Source organism: Oreochromis aureus, linkage group 13 (genome assembly GCF_013358895.1).
Source record: "Oreochromis aureus strain Israel breed Guangdong linkage group 13, ZZ_aureus, whole genome shotgun sequence".
NCBI classification, from domain to species: domain Eukaryota; kingdom Metazoa; phylum Chordata; class Actinopteri; order Cichliformes; family Cichlidae; genus Oreochromis; species Oreochromis aureus.
This window is the reverse complement of record NC_052954.1, coordinates 16,644,165-16,660,912: the sequence shown is the minus strand read 5'-3', so window position 1 is coordinate 16,660,912 and position 16,748 is coordinate 16,644,165. Positions and strand designations below refer to the sequence as shown.

Genomic DNA, 16,748 nt, shown 5'->3' with positions numbered 1-16,748 from the left:
CAGTTTTCTTTTTTTGTTTCACTGTTTTTAGTTTAATTTTAATTTATAATTTGTCTGTGAGGTAATTGTTAATTTCATGGAATATATGATTGTTCAGACTCGGTGCTTTGGTTTCAGGGTCCGAGTGAATTCATCACTTCAAGTTTTGTAATTCTGAAGAAGAAAAGAGTTGAGTACAATAGCAGTGGCTCATTTCTGCTAAGTGTCCCAGTGGGCTGGTATACTAAATGAAAGAACCCTAGAACTGTTCAGCTAAATGTGCTTATTAATGTCACTGGTTAAACTTGAGATTTAACCGGTATTTCCTGCTGTGGTAATCATTGTGCTTTGTAAAATGGTGAAATTCTCCCCCTGTCATAGCTTTCTGCAATACCCCAATGAAAAAGAGCCATGTTTAATATTAGGTGTCACACTGCCACAAGCCTGTCACATGGATTTTGTCATATTTTTAATGTGTGTGTTGCAAAGTTTTCCATTCAGTTACATTTTTAGGTCACTTTATACTATAAGTTAAAGATCTCACTGCATTGGGGAGAGAACCCAAACAATTTAATGAGTCTGCTATGACTAAGTGCGGTGACAGCGCATCACAGCAAGGGCTACAGCATACCTAGCCTATGGCACCCTAACCTGATCCAGCCCAAACTATAAGCTTTATCAAAAACAAAGGTTTTAAGCCACATTTTAAGAGTACAGAGGGTGTCTGCCTCCTAAATCTGAACTGGGAGCTGATTCCACTGGAGAGGGGCCTTATAGCTAAATATGAAAGCTTGTTTCCACCACTGAAACAAAACGTAATACTTCGAACCCCATCCATAATTCCACATTTCAACCAACTTACTCCAAATATCAAGTTATTTTCTCAGAGAACGGAGTAAGTCAAACTATTGCGATAACCTGAAACTACGGATGGAAATTTTTCTTCAGTGGTGGAAATGAGCTTCCATAGCTGAAAGCTCTGCCTCCTGTTCTACTTTTAGAAACTCCAGGAACCACATGTAGGCCTACAGCCTGAGAGCAAAGTGCTTTATTAGGATAATATGGCACTAAGGTCTTCAAGATATGCATTTAACTACTGCAGAGACTCCACCCATCCTCCATCCACCTGTTTGACCACTGCCCTCAGGGAGATGCTCCAGCCAAACCAGGACTAACACACTCAGGAACAGTTTTTTCCACAAGCCATCGCTGTACTGAACACACACATCAGCACCTCTCACAGGCATGCAACACACTCTCACACACAAACGCCACCACCACACAAGACAAGTGCAATACCTCAAAGCAACCTTGCACATCTGTATAAAGCTTTAATATGTGTATAGTTGGCATTTTTAGATTTGTTTATTGTTAGCTATTTATTTGTTATTTATTATAAATGCTGATAGGAGAGTGTTGCTTCTAATTTGACATAGGGATCTTGATTTAACAGCTACCCACTATTTTAATCATTTGTTATATTCCTTTTGATACTTTTTCTACTCTTTATCCAATTCTTTCATAAACTTTTCTTGGCTAGCATCAATGACTGTGTAAAAACCTGTACAATCTGTTTTCTGTAGTCACTGGCTCAAATCAATTCAGGGCCACTGAATTTGTTTGTCCTGACTAGTTGACCTAATCTTTCCACTCACCCCCTGGATATTGTAAAAACTCGCAACCCTGTTTTGTAGTCATTGTAGTAAAGCACACTGCGTACTGTGCAAAAGTATAACTGGATTATCTTGACAATTTGGAACAAAGCATGCGCATTTTGCTGACACAGATCATAAACAGATGAGCAGCACCTCCCCTCTGTTTGAAAGTGGTGTTGGAGCTTAGCTGCATTCCTAATATGGGTTGGAATTTCAAGATATTACACAGCCGGCGAGATGTACAACGCAGTCGACCAACAGAGCGAATAATTACCACCCTCTTGTGTATTTGATAAATACGTGTACACTTTGTATCCCCGATTGATAAATGAGAGAGACTGATGATGTGGGTAATCACACATAAATCAATCTGTTATTTACCATCATTATTGCTACATATCTGACTACTATTAAGTGTACTGCGTAAAAAAGCGGATGTCGTTATCATTTTGATGTACATTTTGCCCACTGGTTACAAAGGAGGCTAATTCTATCGTGCCGTGAGCTGAGGTGTAGGTAGGCTATCTCTCTAACTGTGTAAAATCTTTGCGGTGTTTTGTCACGTACATCTAGTTCTGACTGGTTTGAACTGGTCTCGTGAGCATGCGCACTTGGTGTAAACAGGAAGAAACGACGTAAAGTAGGTTAAATCCACCCATAAAGAAGAGAAAATGCACGGACAGCCACGAACGAGTGTTTGGTTTTTGTTTACATATTAGCCAAACTAAATGATGATTTGTATCACCTGATAGTAATTTCTATCACAGCTTGTAAAAAACGGTCGGGGTTTTTGTTTCGAAAAACTTGATAGATTTCTTGCGTTAGCTAACATTACGCTCAGAGTGACGCGGTTTATTTCCACCAGGTTTGCCTGGCAGCCTTCGTCTGCTGACCTACATTTGAAAATATTCCCTGGGTTCTTCACAAATTTCGTGACTTTTGTATCGAGCGAAACCTCGAAAAATGGTTCAAAAAGAAAATACGTTGGAGACTCCTCAAGTGGATGGTGAGCCGAGCCCCAGCCCAGTCTCCGGAGAGCCTTGTGCAGAGGCCCCTGGCCCGGTGGAAGAGACTGTGATCGGAGTCGAAACGACGGGCCTCAGGAAATTTGTAAGCGGAGTCGTGGAAGGTAATGTTGGAGAAAGATTATGTATGTAGTTTGGTGTCGTCAGATATATATATAAATAAATGATACATTTGTATATTAAAATGCAAATATGCGGATTAATAAAAAAAATTTATGACGCTTTTAAAATTTCATAGGCTTACGTGTATCTAAAACACGATCTAGTTAATCGCATACAATCAGAAGCTAGGCGTCGAAATACTGCAGTAATTCCGCTGTCTGTAGATAATGAACACAGTGCTCCACTTCATGATTTTAAAATGGACGTCTTTATTTGGGCACATTCCTGAGTAATACAGAAGATCAGTATTAAGCAGATTCAAGCATGTCTGCACCAGGGGGCAAATTGTCGAAGCGGCTAAGCAGCTCGCTGTGGATGCAGGAAACGCACATCAGGACTGCAGGGTGCATGGAAACTGAATGTCGTGTTTTCTAACGCAGGCTTTTATGGGCGGCCATGGACAATGGAACAGAGGAAAGAGCTGTTCAGGAGGTACTGTGAATCATTTAAGATTGCACGTTGACAGCATTATAGCAGGATAACTCGGAATGTCTTAATGAGTCTGAAAAAATGATTTTCACAGGCAGCAGAAATGGGGACTGAATACATACCTTTACGCACCCAAAGATGACTGCAAACACAGAATGTTCTGGAGGGAGCTGTATTCGGTGGAGGAAGCAGGTGATTACCAAGAATGTCTTTGGGGAGAAGGGGGAATGATTGTATGATACTTTTAAAGTGAGCCAATTGCATATTAATTATAAATGCACAATGATTTACACTTTTGTTTTTCTCCTCTCTCCTAGAGCAACTCATGACTTTAATTGGTGCTGCTAATGAGCATGGGATAGAGTTCATCTATGCCATTTCCCCTGGATTAGATATTACCTTCTCCAACCAGAAAGAGGTTTCTGCACTCAAGAGGAAACTTGATCAGGTATTGCAGCATTTTTATGAAGAACACATTAAAATCCTTCTTGATGGATATCTACAACAGTTTTCTGTATTTTACTATGTCATTTCTTCCCTTTCAGGTTTCACACTTTGGCTGCAAGTCCTTTGCCTTACTTTTTGATGATATTGACCACAACATGTGCCCTGCTGATAAAGAAGTGTTCAGTTCTTTTGCACATGCTCAGGTTTCTATCACCAATGAAATTTTCCAATATCTTGGAGAGCCTGAAACCTTCCTCTTCTGTCCCACAGGTAACTTGTTTTCCTTGTTTTGTTTTTTGTACCTGCCTTATTTGCTCATTTTGTGTGTGTGTTTGCTCTACTTGCTCACTTATTTTTCTCACTGTCAAATTCAGAGTACTGTGGAACATTTTGCTACCCAAATGTCTCTCAGTCCCCCTACCTCCACACAGTAGGAGAGAAGCTCCTGCCTGGCATTGATGTGCTATGGACAGGCAAGTCTAACCGCTTCCCTTGAAATTGCAAACCTATTCATACATGTCTATGTTGAAGACTTAAAAAGAATAATTATTTGGATATGTTGACTTTTCTGTAGGCCCCAAAGTGGTTTCCAAAGACATCACAGTGGAGTCTATTGAAGAGGTGTCAAAAATCCTGAGAAGAGCCCCAGTAATCTGGGACAATATTCATGCCAATGATTATGACCAGAAGAGACTTTTCTTGGGTCCCTACAAGGGCCGCTCCACAGAGCTCATCCCCAGACTGAAGGGAGTCCTCACCAATCCAAACTGCGAGTTTGAATCCAACTTTGTAGCAATCCACACTTTGGCCACCTGGTACAAGTCTAATATGAACGGTGTGCGCAAGGATGTGGTCATGAGTAAGCAACAGAGACTTCTTTCTTTTTGTTTGTTTGTTTATTTATTCTGCAAATTTCAAAGCATACCACACACAGAAAAGATCCAGATTGAAATGAGTGGGTAAAACGCCTAATAGCACAAGACTCACCTTAGATGTGCTAGAGGGAATAAAATGTACTTCATTAAGCAATAAGGAAGGAGAGTGTCAAATAATAAGGAGATCGGTGTCAAATAATTTTATCAAAACCCTTTATGCCTTTGAGGCAAAGAAATAGTGGTTCCAAAATATATCACTTTATAGAGACTCCTTGATTTATTTTTTACATGTGGATAAAATGTGTGTATGTAACAATGTTTTAACCAACAAACTGGGGCAGTTGTTCTTTTCCATTGTTTAAATATATGGTGTTTAGCCATGAGGGCAGAAAACAAGCCTAATATTTTGTAAACATGCCTTTAAAAGAGTACACAAAGTTAATTAAATGGCACAGGGTTTAGAAAATTTGGGTGGGGGTGTACTTATAGTTAGGAAATAAAACGCCTGATATAAGGCTTATCGAAACTAGGAAAAAATTTCTGCAGTCTGGTCTTAATATACTGTACATCAATTTAAGCTAAGTAATGCTTATACAAGCGCACATGGAGTGAAATGAATCCTGAGCATTGGATTTCTTAAACACCTTTAATTAAGTTTAAGCTTATTTTATGTTGATGCAGTATAATCTCTCAGTATGAAGTTACTGTTATCTTGCACTGAAATCCAGATTATTAATGGATGTACTTCTCTGCTTTTTTCTCCCCACTTTGCCCCTTTACCAGCTGATGGTGAGGACAGCACCATTTCTATCCAGATTAAGTTAGAGAATGAAGGCAGTGATGAAGAACTTGAGACAGACATGCTCTATAGCCCACAACTTGCTCTAAAATTGGCTCTCACAGAATGGCTTGGGGAGTTTGGTGTGCCTCACCAATACAATAGTAAGTTTAATCTCCATAATGTAATTTTTTTTGTTAATAGAGTTTTTAGCAGCATCACCTGAAATGCCTAAGAACCATACCGTATGCACTGACACTCTGTTCTCACAGGCCGGCAGGTGCCTCAGAGTGGTGCCAAAGGCACGGGCATAGATGTGTCATCCATGACTGCTCCCTCTCTTTGCTCCTCAACAACGGTCACAACTGTGTTCCAGCAGCCCATCATGTCTCCAGCAATGCCTCCTCTGTGCCTGGATCCAATCTCACTTCCTTTGGCAAAAAGACCTCAGGAGGAAGAGGAGGTGGAGTTTGCATTATGACACAGTTGTAGCACTTGTGTGACCTTAACAAGTACTTTTAGCAATCAAGTTTTCTGTTCATGCAGCTCATCACCCAATAAAAGAACCATTGGGTCATTGATTAAACGGCTAATAATTAAAGTATTTGTCCTCTCTTTATAGTCTGGTGCAATCCAGAGAGAGGAGCATCTGAATGTTTCTACAGGTGCTTTAACTTTTTACTGGGCATGTGCAGGTGGAGGTGGAAAAGAAGGATTCAGATGAGGAGCCTATGGAGATGGTGGTTGAGAAGCAGGATGAGGCAGAGCCAGAAGCCGAAGTCGACCCAGAAGAGAAGCATGTAGGTCCTATTTTAGCTGACAAGATGGCTGAGGACCTCAAACCTATGGATACAGACAAAGAGAGTCTGGCAGAGTCCAAATCCCCTGAGGAGTCAATTCAGGAGGATTCTGGTAGTGATATCGCACCTATGCAGACAGATGATCAGCTCAAACAGGTGCTGCAAACATTAGTGAGTCATTTCTCCTTTATATCTGCATTTGAAGGCAAAAACCAAATTAAAATGCCTGCAAAGTCTCATCATTGCTGATTTGGGTCCACAGGAAGTGTTTGTACCAGGGCCCAACGAAAAGGCGCTGTTCACAGCAGAGCCTCTTACCCTGGAGGACCTGTGCTTGCTGGCAGAGCTCTTTTATCTGCCTTACGAACACGGACCCAAGGCCATGCAAATGTTAAAGGAGTTCAACTGGCTAAGAGCCAACAGCAGCGTCGTTAGTGTCAACTGCAAGAGGAGAGAATCTGAAAAGGTGGGTGAATTTACTGAAATGCGCACATGGAGTGTGTTCAGAGGAGGAGGTCCATTAGATGGCTAGTCTGTTATCAACTAACCACGCTGTTCATGGTGCAGAAAACAAAATGGTGGCTGTGTAGTACCCATACTGCCCATTGGGTGGTGTGGTTATGACAGCAAATGGTGTGCTTGCACTAGAGTTTAGTGCTGTGCTTTTTATGTAAACTATAGCTTCCCTTTCTATGCAGCTTGTTTTGCTTTTAGTTACATATTCACACGTCACAGTGGGGAAAAGTACAGTTGTAAATAATTTCAACACTTTCATGGCCTATTGAGATATGTCATAAGTGACATGAGTGCCTTTTTTTTTTTTTTTTTTTTTTTTTTGTTCCTCCTCTGAAAGAAAGAACTCTGAAATGGTTTAATGCTTGCCTTTTCCACCAGTATTTATCTTTTTCAAACACTGTGTTGAACACAGGTGACCGAATGGCAGTCACGGGCAGAAAAGTTTGAGGAGATGTGCTGCTCAGTCATCCAGATGTTCACACGGCTATCTAATACAGCTAACCGCACCATCCTGTATGACCTCTACCCTTACCTCTGGGACATCAAGAGCATCATTTCTATGGTCAAGTCTTTTGTCCAGTGGCTCGGTATGTGTAAGGGGAACCACGGGGTCCTTATTCTTAGAGAGCAGTAGTTTAGCATAGAGTCCATTCAAGTGTTGTAATCCTTTACCATTCTCAGAAACACAGTTGCATACAAATTACTAAAGCACATCATTAAAAAAAAAAACGAAAGAACAAACAGTGTAATGATGGATCATTTAGCTGCATGGTTTCCATTCTAGAGCTGGACTGTTATTGTAAGAATGATATGAGACAATCTGAATAACAGTAATATTTCTAATCTTCTGCATCAGTTAATGTAGGGTTAGTTTTTGGCAAATATCCCCAGCTGAAATTGGTAGCAGGTTATTAGATTAGTTTAGAAGTGGGTTATGTCAAATGCATCACATTTAAATGGATATAAATCTATTAATTGCTCTTTAATTTGTTCATTTTTTTTTTCCTTCTTTTTTCTAATCTGACTGAATGCTGCTTGCACTGCTGCTGTGCTCCCTTTTTATTCCACAACAATTTGCTCCATGTTAGTCTAAACTGAGTATCTGTGGAGAAAATGTCCCAGCAGGGTTATTGCTGCTTGCTGTGTATCCAGTAACATCACTGCTGCGTTCCCACACAGACACTTGCTTCCATTTCTCCGTCTGTGGGGATGGGCACAGGGGGAAATCCCAACCCCCTCCCTTCCTCCATGCCCTAGCGCGCACGCGAGCTTGGAGAGCAAGTTGACTGACTCACTGTGGAAGGCCATTCTGGTGCATAAACAAGGAATCAGAAATATCTAAATTGTCTTTAATATGAATCACATGCATATATTACAAGAAGTCTTACACTGTTGCCTCACTGAGTAATCTCTACCATGAGGTTGTTGGATTTTTAAGCTACTGAATCATGTGCTCACTCTGTATCAGAGTAGAATGCATCACACTGTTAAAGAAGATATTCTTTCTTTCCCTCCCACTTTCATCTCTCTCTATCTTAAATTACTCTTTCAGGTGATGTCCTGTGATACAGCATGAGTGACATGGAGTCGTCTCATAACATCTCCATCTTTTTATGGAGTGTTTGTTTGTTAGTCTGAAGCACCAGCATGGCCTGTAGGTTACTCCCTGTAACCCAGTTTCATTCACAGGTTTCTGTCCTGTCCGGCTATATGGTAAAGCTGAGGTCTCTGGCCCACAGTACACAGCAGGCAGCATACCCACACTGGCAAATCCACATTAAAAGTCCACACTGTCGGCTTGACGCTTCAGTAAATGGTCTTAAACCCTCAAGCCTCACCAAAGAAGTTAAAGCCCCATAAATATAGTTACCTGCATGAAGTTCCCAAATATTGACTTCTGCTTTTGCTATTAGTATTCATTTCATCAGTCCCCATATTTTCCCCCTAGTGGAAGCTGTGCAGCCAGCACTTAGTCACAACCTCCCTGGTTATTGTACTGAGAACACTTACTAATAACTATTTTCTACTGTTTTCTCCCTTCACTATGTACAGATGGAAGAATCCACAGTACAAGTTTCTACTGCTATTGGATCGACAGTGGCCGATGTATGCACATGCAGGCGTTGTCTCTTTCTTATGTTCATGTATCAAATTGATCTTTGTAGTTTTATTTTAAAGCTAAAAATTTAAATGTAACGGAATGATTTGGAGGAAAGGAAGCTGCCCTCTGGATGAAGTCACATTTTGCGCAGCGATTTTAAAGTCTGAATACTAAGTGTTAACTCTCAAATTTCTCTTTGGCAGCATCTCTCTAACTTGTTTTTTTTGTTTCTGTCAGTAGGCCTGTAGAATTGGCTCAGACCAGCCAGATGCACTCACTCAAGGGACCTTACACTTGGTTTTATTTATATTTAATATGTAATATTTCTGAGTGGACTCACCCTTAAAAAAAGGGCGGCGGGGGGGGCAGAAAGACAAAAGAACAAATGTTCCATGTTATTCTGCATAAATGTCACAGTGCTGGATCGGTGCAGTTGCACTACATAATCGGCTAGTCTTTTGTACCCTTTGTGGTTTTTAATCTGGATATCCAGGTTCCCAGTTCCTTCCTGTGGGTGCATCTGTATGCTGTGGTGTCAGTTCATCAAAGGAAATGTTTTAGGTATCAGGGAGAGAGTCACATGTAAAGCACTGTTAGGTGTCCTGCACGCGCGCTGCATTTGTCTGGTCACATGACAGGGCTTCTTGTCAACCAGGGTTGTTTTTTTTATTAGCGACTTGAATCAGAAGCTTGCTCATTTGTCTTTATATTGATTGGGTTTTAATAATAAGCTGAGAGGTCCTTTAAGTCTGGAAATGCTGGTCATGCTGCCTCTCGTCTTCCTGGTTTTTAATGACTTGTGCTACCCCGTCATGTGACAAGGCAGATAAAATAAGAATGTGACTTCACACGAGGTGCTAATATCAGTGGGGTGACAGCAGCTAAAGCTTACTTTGGTAGCCCATAGACAGTTTTTATTTATTTTTTACCCCCCTCTCTCTGTATTGGTCATGAAGTCTGTCAGCTTCTCAAATGAGAATTACCCTCCTGAAACGCTGAAAATGAAAGACCTGCATCAAATAACTTGCCACGTGGACACCATGTCACATGAAGCTTTTGGGTAACATTTTGCATTGGCACAGCGCATTTACAAAGGTGCAGAGCAGTTTTTTGTAAAAGTAATGTGCATCTTGCACCAGATTCCTTCTAGCATATATAAGCTTTAGATGCTTGAGCCCCATTTGATTGTAAAATATATTATCTACATATAATTTATCTTTTCCAAATTGGGTCCTTTTTTATGTTTTAATGATTTAAAAAAATCATCAATATTTTGCTATTAGATACATATGACCCCCTTCATTCTCATCTCCCCACTCCCTTCATCTGTATCAGAGAGCCCCATCCTGTGGTAACAATGTCCGCTTGGCTCTGCTCCTAACAGGGTGTCGTAGTCAGTCCTCAGCACAGTTCCTTAGAGGAGACCAAGAGCCATGGGCCTTTAGGGGAGGTCTAGCAGGAGAGTTCCAGGTATCTAATGCACCGAATTTACAGCAATCAAATGGAAAAAAGAAAAAAAAAAAAAAAAAGAGTGCTGTGAGCAAAGACGACGATGGTATTATGTGCGTAGGTATGAAGGGGTTTGGTCTGTCAAAGGTGAGCTGATTGCAGTGAGTTATGCTCACGACATCCAGGCTCCATCCCCTCCACTTGATCTCCAAATATGTTTGTGCCCTGACATTACTTTGGGACATTGGCAGTATGTGTGAGGGGAGTGGGTGACCTGAATTCCATCCTGGGAGGGGGAAAAAACAAACTTAAAGCCAGTGTCTGGCGTGGCATCTTCTGATTGCGTTGCTGCTTCTGATCGATTTTGGTTTCTTTCAGCAACTGCCCAAGGAGATGCTGCTTTTCCCTGGCGCATGCAGCGCAAGCGAGTATGGTTAGGTTTTATTTTCATGACATATCATTTCTTTGCAGGAAAGCACAGCGCTCAAAGCCAGCCCTTTGCGAGCGCACGCGCAAGCATCGCAGCGCTAGCGAGAACGCAAGCGTGTACGCGATGAGAGAACTCCATGATTAAACACATCAGACCAGTCTAAAATGGTGTTTCCAGCCCAGACTCCCAATGGCAACCAAAATGCTGTTGAGTGACTCAGTTGGCAATCATTTAATTCCCCGTTTTGGGTTTTTGTTGCTTGGAGTTCTCTCGGTCTTTCTGCGCTAGCATCATTATTTTTCTCAACAGGAGGGTCCTGCGCAGCGAAGTATTGCGATGCCTTACAAAAGGGAAAGGAGCATCTCCTTCAGCCAGTAAAACCTTAGTCAGACCAAAACACGAGCCTTTTTTTTTTCTTTTTGTTATGTTTGCAAATGTCTGTAGTTGGTGCTGTGTTTCTTTAGCGAAAATGAGAAAGATGTGAGGTTTGCTCTTGTTGTCCACTGTCAGGTCAACAAGGAACAACACTTTATATACTTAAGTTGTCTTCAGACTCCAAAGCACTTTTCTGTCTTTAGTTCCTTTTGGGTTGATAGTGGTTCAACTTGGCAAACACACAGTGAGGCAATCAGCCAGACTAGCACGACACCTTTTCCCTGTGAAACTGACCCTCCTTATTTTGATATCCACAGCGATTGTTGCCAATAGATGGGGCAAACGATCTTTTCTACCAACCTCCACCTTCATTGCCAACTTCAAAAATCTATACCATAAGGCCGTACTTTCCCAAAGATGAGGTGAGATACGTGTGTGTGTGTGTGTGTGTGTGTGTGTGGTTTTTTTATTTTAATTTTTTTTAGTTAAGCCACACTCCTGTAGTCCTTTTTATAACAGTTGTCAAGCAAGGCAAAACTGTCTTAGTATTACCATAAAAAGCTGGAATGTCTTGAGGGAATTTCTTTAAGTTTGGCAGATGTTTACTTGTAAATTGTGTGTTGTAAATGTCACAAAACAGTTTGTCACCAGACCTCAGATATTCGTATAAGTATCCTGTCTTCTTCCCCTCATTTCTCATAAGTATGTGACAAAATAATGAAGTTGCAACATGTCCGTGTCTTAGACTTGGACATCCAAATGTTTTGTATGAAATTGATTTACTTCTGGAAAATCCCTTCTAACTAATATGTGACCATATTTTGTATTTAGTCACTTATTTAGTTCCTCTGAGTCTTTATTACATTATCTAGCAAAAAACCCACCCTATAAGCAGTTTTTGCCAGGCCTTCAGCACTTTTTCAAATTTTGATGACCATGAAGTTAGTTGCGTATGGACGACATGCGTTGAACACATTAAAACAAATGAAACAAAAAATGAGACGGTAACATCGCATTCACAGGGTATGATTAAAAAAATAATAATTTTTTTTAAATATGTGGGATTTATAAATATTGGAATTTTTGTCTTTATATTAATTGTAGTGAAAAGCTACACAAGTCTGGACCAACATTAATGTAAACTGCAAGCTGAGTAATTCGCAGAATCCATATAACTTATGAGCCACTTATTCAAGTAGAGTTAAAGTTGCTAAACTTGGTGTCAACGCAACTGTTTCATTAACAGCTGTTATCGGTCTCATTATGCAGACTGCAGTCTATAAAATATGTAAAGAGATGTACTGTGAAGGCATGGAGGATGTACCATTCTCTGATGACGATCCTGACCTCATAGGAGACAGGTAAGAAAAGGGACGTGCATTTGTTTACAGTCAACACATTTCCCCATTCAGTGACTTATTAAGGCTTTAATCTGTGCTCACAGGTTAGTAGGCGGTCTCCTGACACTAAGTTCAGACTATGGGTTTGTGTTGGAGGATGATGAAGGGATCTGTGGTTATGCTCTCGGCACCGTAGATGTTAAACCCTTTATCAAGAAATGCAAGTTGAGCTGGATTCCCTTCATGCAAGAGAAATACCACAAACCTGACTGTGATAAGGACCTCACAGAGGCTGAAGTATGCTTATAATCCATTTCTTTCTATCATAATATTGAGCGTCATGATTGTGCGTCCTTTTGTTAAGATTACTAAAGCACTCTTTCATTATTGTAGAAGATGATACTGAGTTTCCATGAAGAGGAGGAGGGTCTGCCGGACTCTTTCCTCTCCAACTTTCCCTCTCTCATCAAGGTTGACATTCACGCCAAAGTCACTGACCCCAGTGTGGCCAAAAGCATGATGGGCTGTCTGTTATCTTCTCTTAAGGCCAACGGTAGGTAGCAGCCAACCGTGTCTTTAGCCTCCTGCCTCATAACCACGCCGTAGAAGTATTGATTCATTAAGTTTATTTTTCAAGTTTTAGTAAAGTGGAAAACAAAGGTTCACTTATCTAGATGTAATGTGTGCATGAAGCCAAAGTCCAAAAACGACAAGATTAGAAGCCTACATGACTTTCCATTTTTATCATAAAGGCTTCCTTACCCCTTTTAGATTTAATGTAAACAAACCAAGGGTAGTGAAGTTTGGTTCTCTTACCTGTCTCCTTTCTCTCTCAGGATCCCGCGGCGCGTTCTGTAAGGTTCGACAGACTGATAAGCGAATGTTGGACTTCTATAGTAAGCTGGGATGCTTTGAAGTGGCCAAAATGGAGGGCTTTCCTAAAGACATCATCATTATGGGCCGTAGCCTTTGAAGAAACATCCTGCGACAATAACGGACAAAGAGCGAGTTGACATAGTTTAAATGTGTTTGCTACCTTCATGAGAAAAACACTTTCATGGTGATTTTTATACCACGTTACCAATCTGGGCTCTTTTTAGGATTTGTGTGAAAGCACAGCGGATGCCTGTGCCCCCCTTAGATGTTTTGGCTCTACTGGATTCAGCACGTCAAAGGCCAAGGAGTGATCTGTAATCTCTTTCAGTCAGTAACACACAAGTGGGACCCCTTCTCTGATCCCACTATTCCTTCCTAGGAGGAAGGAAGGAAAGAGGAAGGAAGAGATGACTCCTTGAGCCCTTCTTAACCCACCCACCTTCTTTTTTTCTTTTCTTTTTTTTTCTTTTCTTTTTTTTTTTTTTTTTTTAAATCCAGTGGCCATTACATGAATTTTACCCGCATGCCTGAAATCAGCGTCTGTATCTGAAGTGAAGGCTGAGCTGTGAAATGAGGGTAGCCCGCATCTAATGTCGTAACTACCGCCACATCCTGCTTTCCCAGATGTGACATGGAGAAATGGTATAGTCGTTGGCTTAGGTGGAACATCTTTATGCAGGATGTGAAGTGCTGTTTGAGTTTGCCTTTCGTTTGCACATCATGGTATTTTCGGTCGCTCCAAATACTTGGAGATGGCTGCCTTTTAGGTAGTGTGTTTCTGACAAAATTGATGTGAAGCACTGTGTGTGTACACAAAGGGTGAACAGTTGTAGCTTTTTAAGGTTTTGCCAAGCCCTGAATTAAATGTTGCCACAGGCCAACAAAGAAAACGTCAAAGAGGAGGTCCTTTTGAATTACCGTTCTAGTAGTAGACATTTGGAAAGCAATTAAAGCTTTCATGTGTTCATTAACATGTTTTTCAGCCATTGCCTTTTTGTTCCTTGCCTTATTATTTTAGCTTTATAATTTCACACACGGCTAGAGATGGCACGTTGGCCTCGTTGTTTTTCAAATTCCAGAGATGTAGCCTCACACTCACAGTAACGCGTCTTGGTTTTTGCTCTACCAGATCCATAACGCAAGCACAAAAACCCTTCAGTAAACCTAAGCTGACTAAAAAGCCGATATTGTACCATTTTTAGTTGTTAAATTCTACATTTATCTAATATTGTTGAAATGTTTGTCTTTCCTAACTTTGCGTAGTTAAAATGTCAAGTTTACCACAGTTTGTTTCGTTCCTGTTTGAAAGCACGAATGTTTAAATCAACACTTCCTGAGAGTAGTACACCACGGGACCAAAATGTGTTAGGCTTTTTGTGTTGCTTTGTGTTTTTGTTTTTTTTTTGGGGGGGGGGGGTGGTTGTTGTTGTTGTTGTTGTTGTTTTTTTCTTTTGGTTGAAACGATGAAGAATCCGAAATCTTCTTTTCTTCCACTGATATGAAACTGTTCATTTCACCAGACCTGACTGGCAAATTCACTCGTGTCATCCCTTAATGCTTTGTTTCAGCGTTGCATAGCAGTAAATGTATTCTCAGCTGCGCTTCAGCGAGGCGCTCTTGGGATCACTGAGGTTGTTGAATGTTTTCACCAAATGTGAAAATGGCAATGGTTTCCACACTGTTTAGTTCAGTTGACGGGGTTTGGAGCAGAAATTTATCCCCCCCCCCCCCCTCCTCCTCACAAGCTCTTCATTGAATGTGTTTTTAAGTCAAAGCTATAATTTGCATTTATGAATTTTTTTTTGTTTGTTTTTCTTTTAAAAAAGCACTTTCACTTATAGGAGTGTTTAACCAGTTAACTGAGGATCTGTGGTTGTTACTCAGTAGCTGCCTGCCAATGTGATGTTTTGAAACTGTGCATTCATAATGTGCATGAGTTGTAATGGATTTCTTGTGGCAGATGCTAGGAAAAAAGTAACCTCATCTGATGCTACATAGAGGAAGAAGCATGCCACTCAGCCCTATGAGTATAATACTGTTGTTCTCGGACAGTCTGTAAACTCTGTCGATCATAAAGTGTTATTTTGTTTTCTTTATTGAAACTGCTGCCAGCAAACTAACGCTGGTTTAGTTAATCCCTCGTCCTGTACAGCCGTCTTACCTGTCAGCCAGGTGTGAAACTCACCCACAGGATCTGCTCTGTCTGCTGAAACAGCGGTATAATTTTCACACTTGTCTTAAATGGTTCATTTTGCAGTTTGCTGATGCTTGAGCTTTCTCCTCTGCCAACTAGGTTTGATTAATATTTGGCTGTGAAAGAGAGAGGGCTCCAGTTGTAGATTTTCAGTTAAGGGGTGGGGGGGTCATTAAAGTGACAGTTTTCCATTGTAAAGTTTGTATGTAAAATATATAAAATGGAAAAACTAATAAACGATAAGTGACTGTTGCTTTGTGTCCTGTGTGCCACTATTTATTTAGATATTTTTTTTTAATACCTGTCTGTAGTGAAAGATTTCATGTAAGGTTTTTAGAAGTAAAGGAAAAGTAATATGTTTACAATAAAGGAATACTGACCTGTTCAGATGGGTCAGAAGTGACCTTTGGTTTAATATCCTTGTTAAAAGAATCTTTACTGCAAACAATTATGTAATAATCAGCAGCCAGTGGTTAGGTACACCTGTTCAACTAGTCATTAAGGCAAATATCTACTTTCATGCTACCTACTGAAGATCAAACCAAGCATCAGAATGGAGCTAAAAGATGATTTTAACTGACTTTAAATGTGGAATCTGTGATGCCATACAGGCTGAGTATTCAGAAGCTGGTGATCTACTGGGATTTTTCCTGCAGTAATTTCAAGGATTTATAGAAAGTGTTTTTTGTTTTGTTTTTTAAATCAGTGAGTAGCCGTTTTTTTTTTTTTGTTTTTTTTTGTTTTTTTTTTAGGTAGAAATGATTTGAGGTCAGAGGAAAATGGCCAGACTGCTTTTGAACTGATATGAAAATGACCATAACCACTGATTTACAACCAATGTGTGCACAAGAGCATCTCTGAACACTGAAGCAGATGGCTTACAGCAGCAGAAGACCATGCTGGGGTGCCACTCATGTCAAGTAAGGACAGGAACCCAAGGCTGCAAGTCACATGGGATTGCCAAAACTGGAAAAAACTTTCTGGATTTTTGCTGCAACATTTGTAATGGTATGATCAGAATTTGGCATTAACAAGCTGAAAGCACGAGCTCATTCCTGCCTTGTATCAAATACTCAGGCTCCTGGTGGTGTAATGGTGTGAGGGGGTTTTCTCTGCGTACTTTGGGCCCCTTAGTACCAACTGAGCATCATTTAAACACCACAGTCTGAGTATTGTTGCTGACCATGTCCATCCTTTAAGACCACAGTGTCCATTTTTGATGTCTGTTTCCAACAGGATAACACTCACAAAGCTCAAATCATCTCAAACTGGTATCTTGAACATGACACTGAGTTCACTGCACTCAAATGGCCTCCA

General features: G+C 40.6%; 1 protein-coding gene across 5 annotated transcripts; it reads left to right on the top strand.

The window, feature by feature from the left end:
* The first annotated feature begins 2,247 nt into the window (after positions 1–2,247).
* oga (O-GlcNAcase) lies at positions 2,248–15,684 on the top strand. 5 transcript variants are annotated; one of them, XM_031739020.2, is made up of 19 exons: positions 2,249–2,763; positions 3,202–3,253; positions 3,345–3,442; positions 3,568–3,698; positions 3,796–3,967; positions 4,072–4,170; positions 4,272–4,556; positions 5,356–5,514; positions 5,623–5,813; positions 6,046–6,306; positions 6,413–6,616; positions 7,079–7,253; positions 8,719–8,772; positions 10,152–10,237; positions 11,339–11,443; positions 12,291–12,382; positions 12,466–12,658; positions 12,755–12,914; positions 13,198–15,684. In XM_031739020.2, the coding sequence occupies exons 1-19, from the start codon at positions 2,598–2,600 to the stop codon at positions 13,332–13,334; spliced, it is 2,820 nt and encodes a 939-aa protein (XP_031594880.1). In that variant the 5' UTR covers positions 2,249–2,597; the 3' UTR covers positions 13,335–15,684. The 5 variants fall into 5 exon arrangements, 4 of the variants coding, with proteins under 4 accessions (XP_031594880.1, XP_031594879.1, XP_031594882.1 ...); XM_031739019.2 differs by having other exon boundaries at positions 6,046–6,321; XM_031739022.2 differs by lacking the exon at positions 8,719–8,772.
* The last annotated feature ends 1,064 nt before the right edge of the window (positions 15,685–16,748 follow it).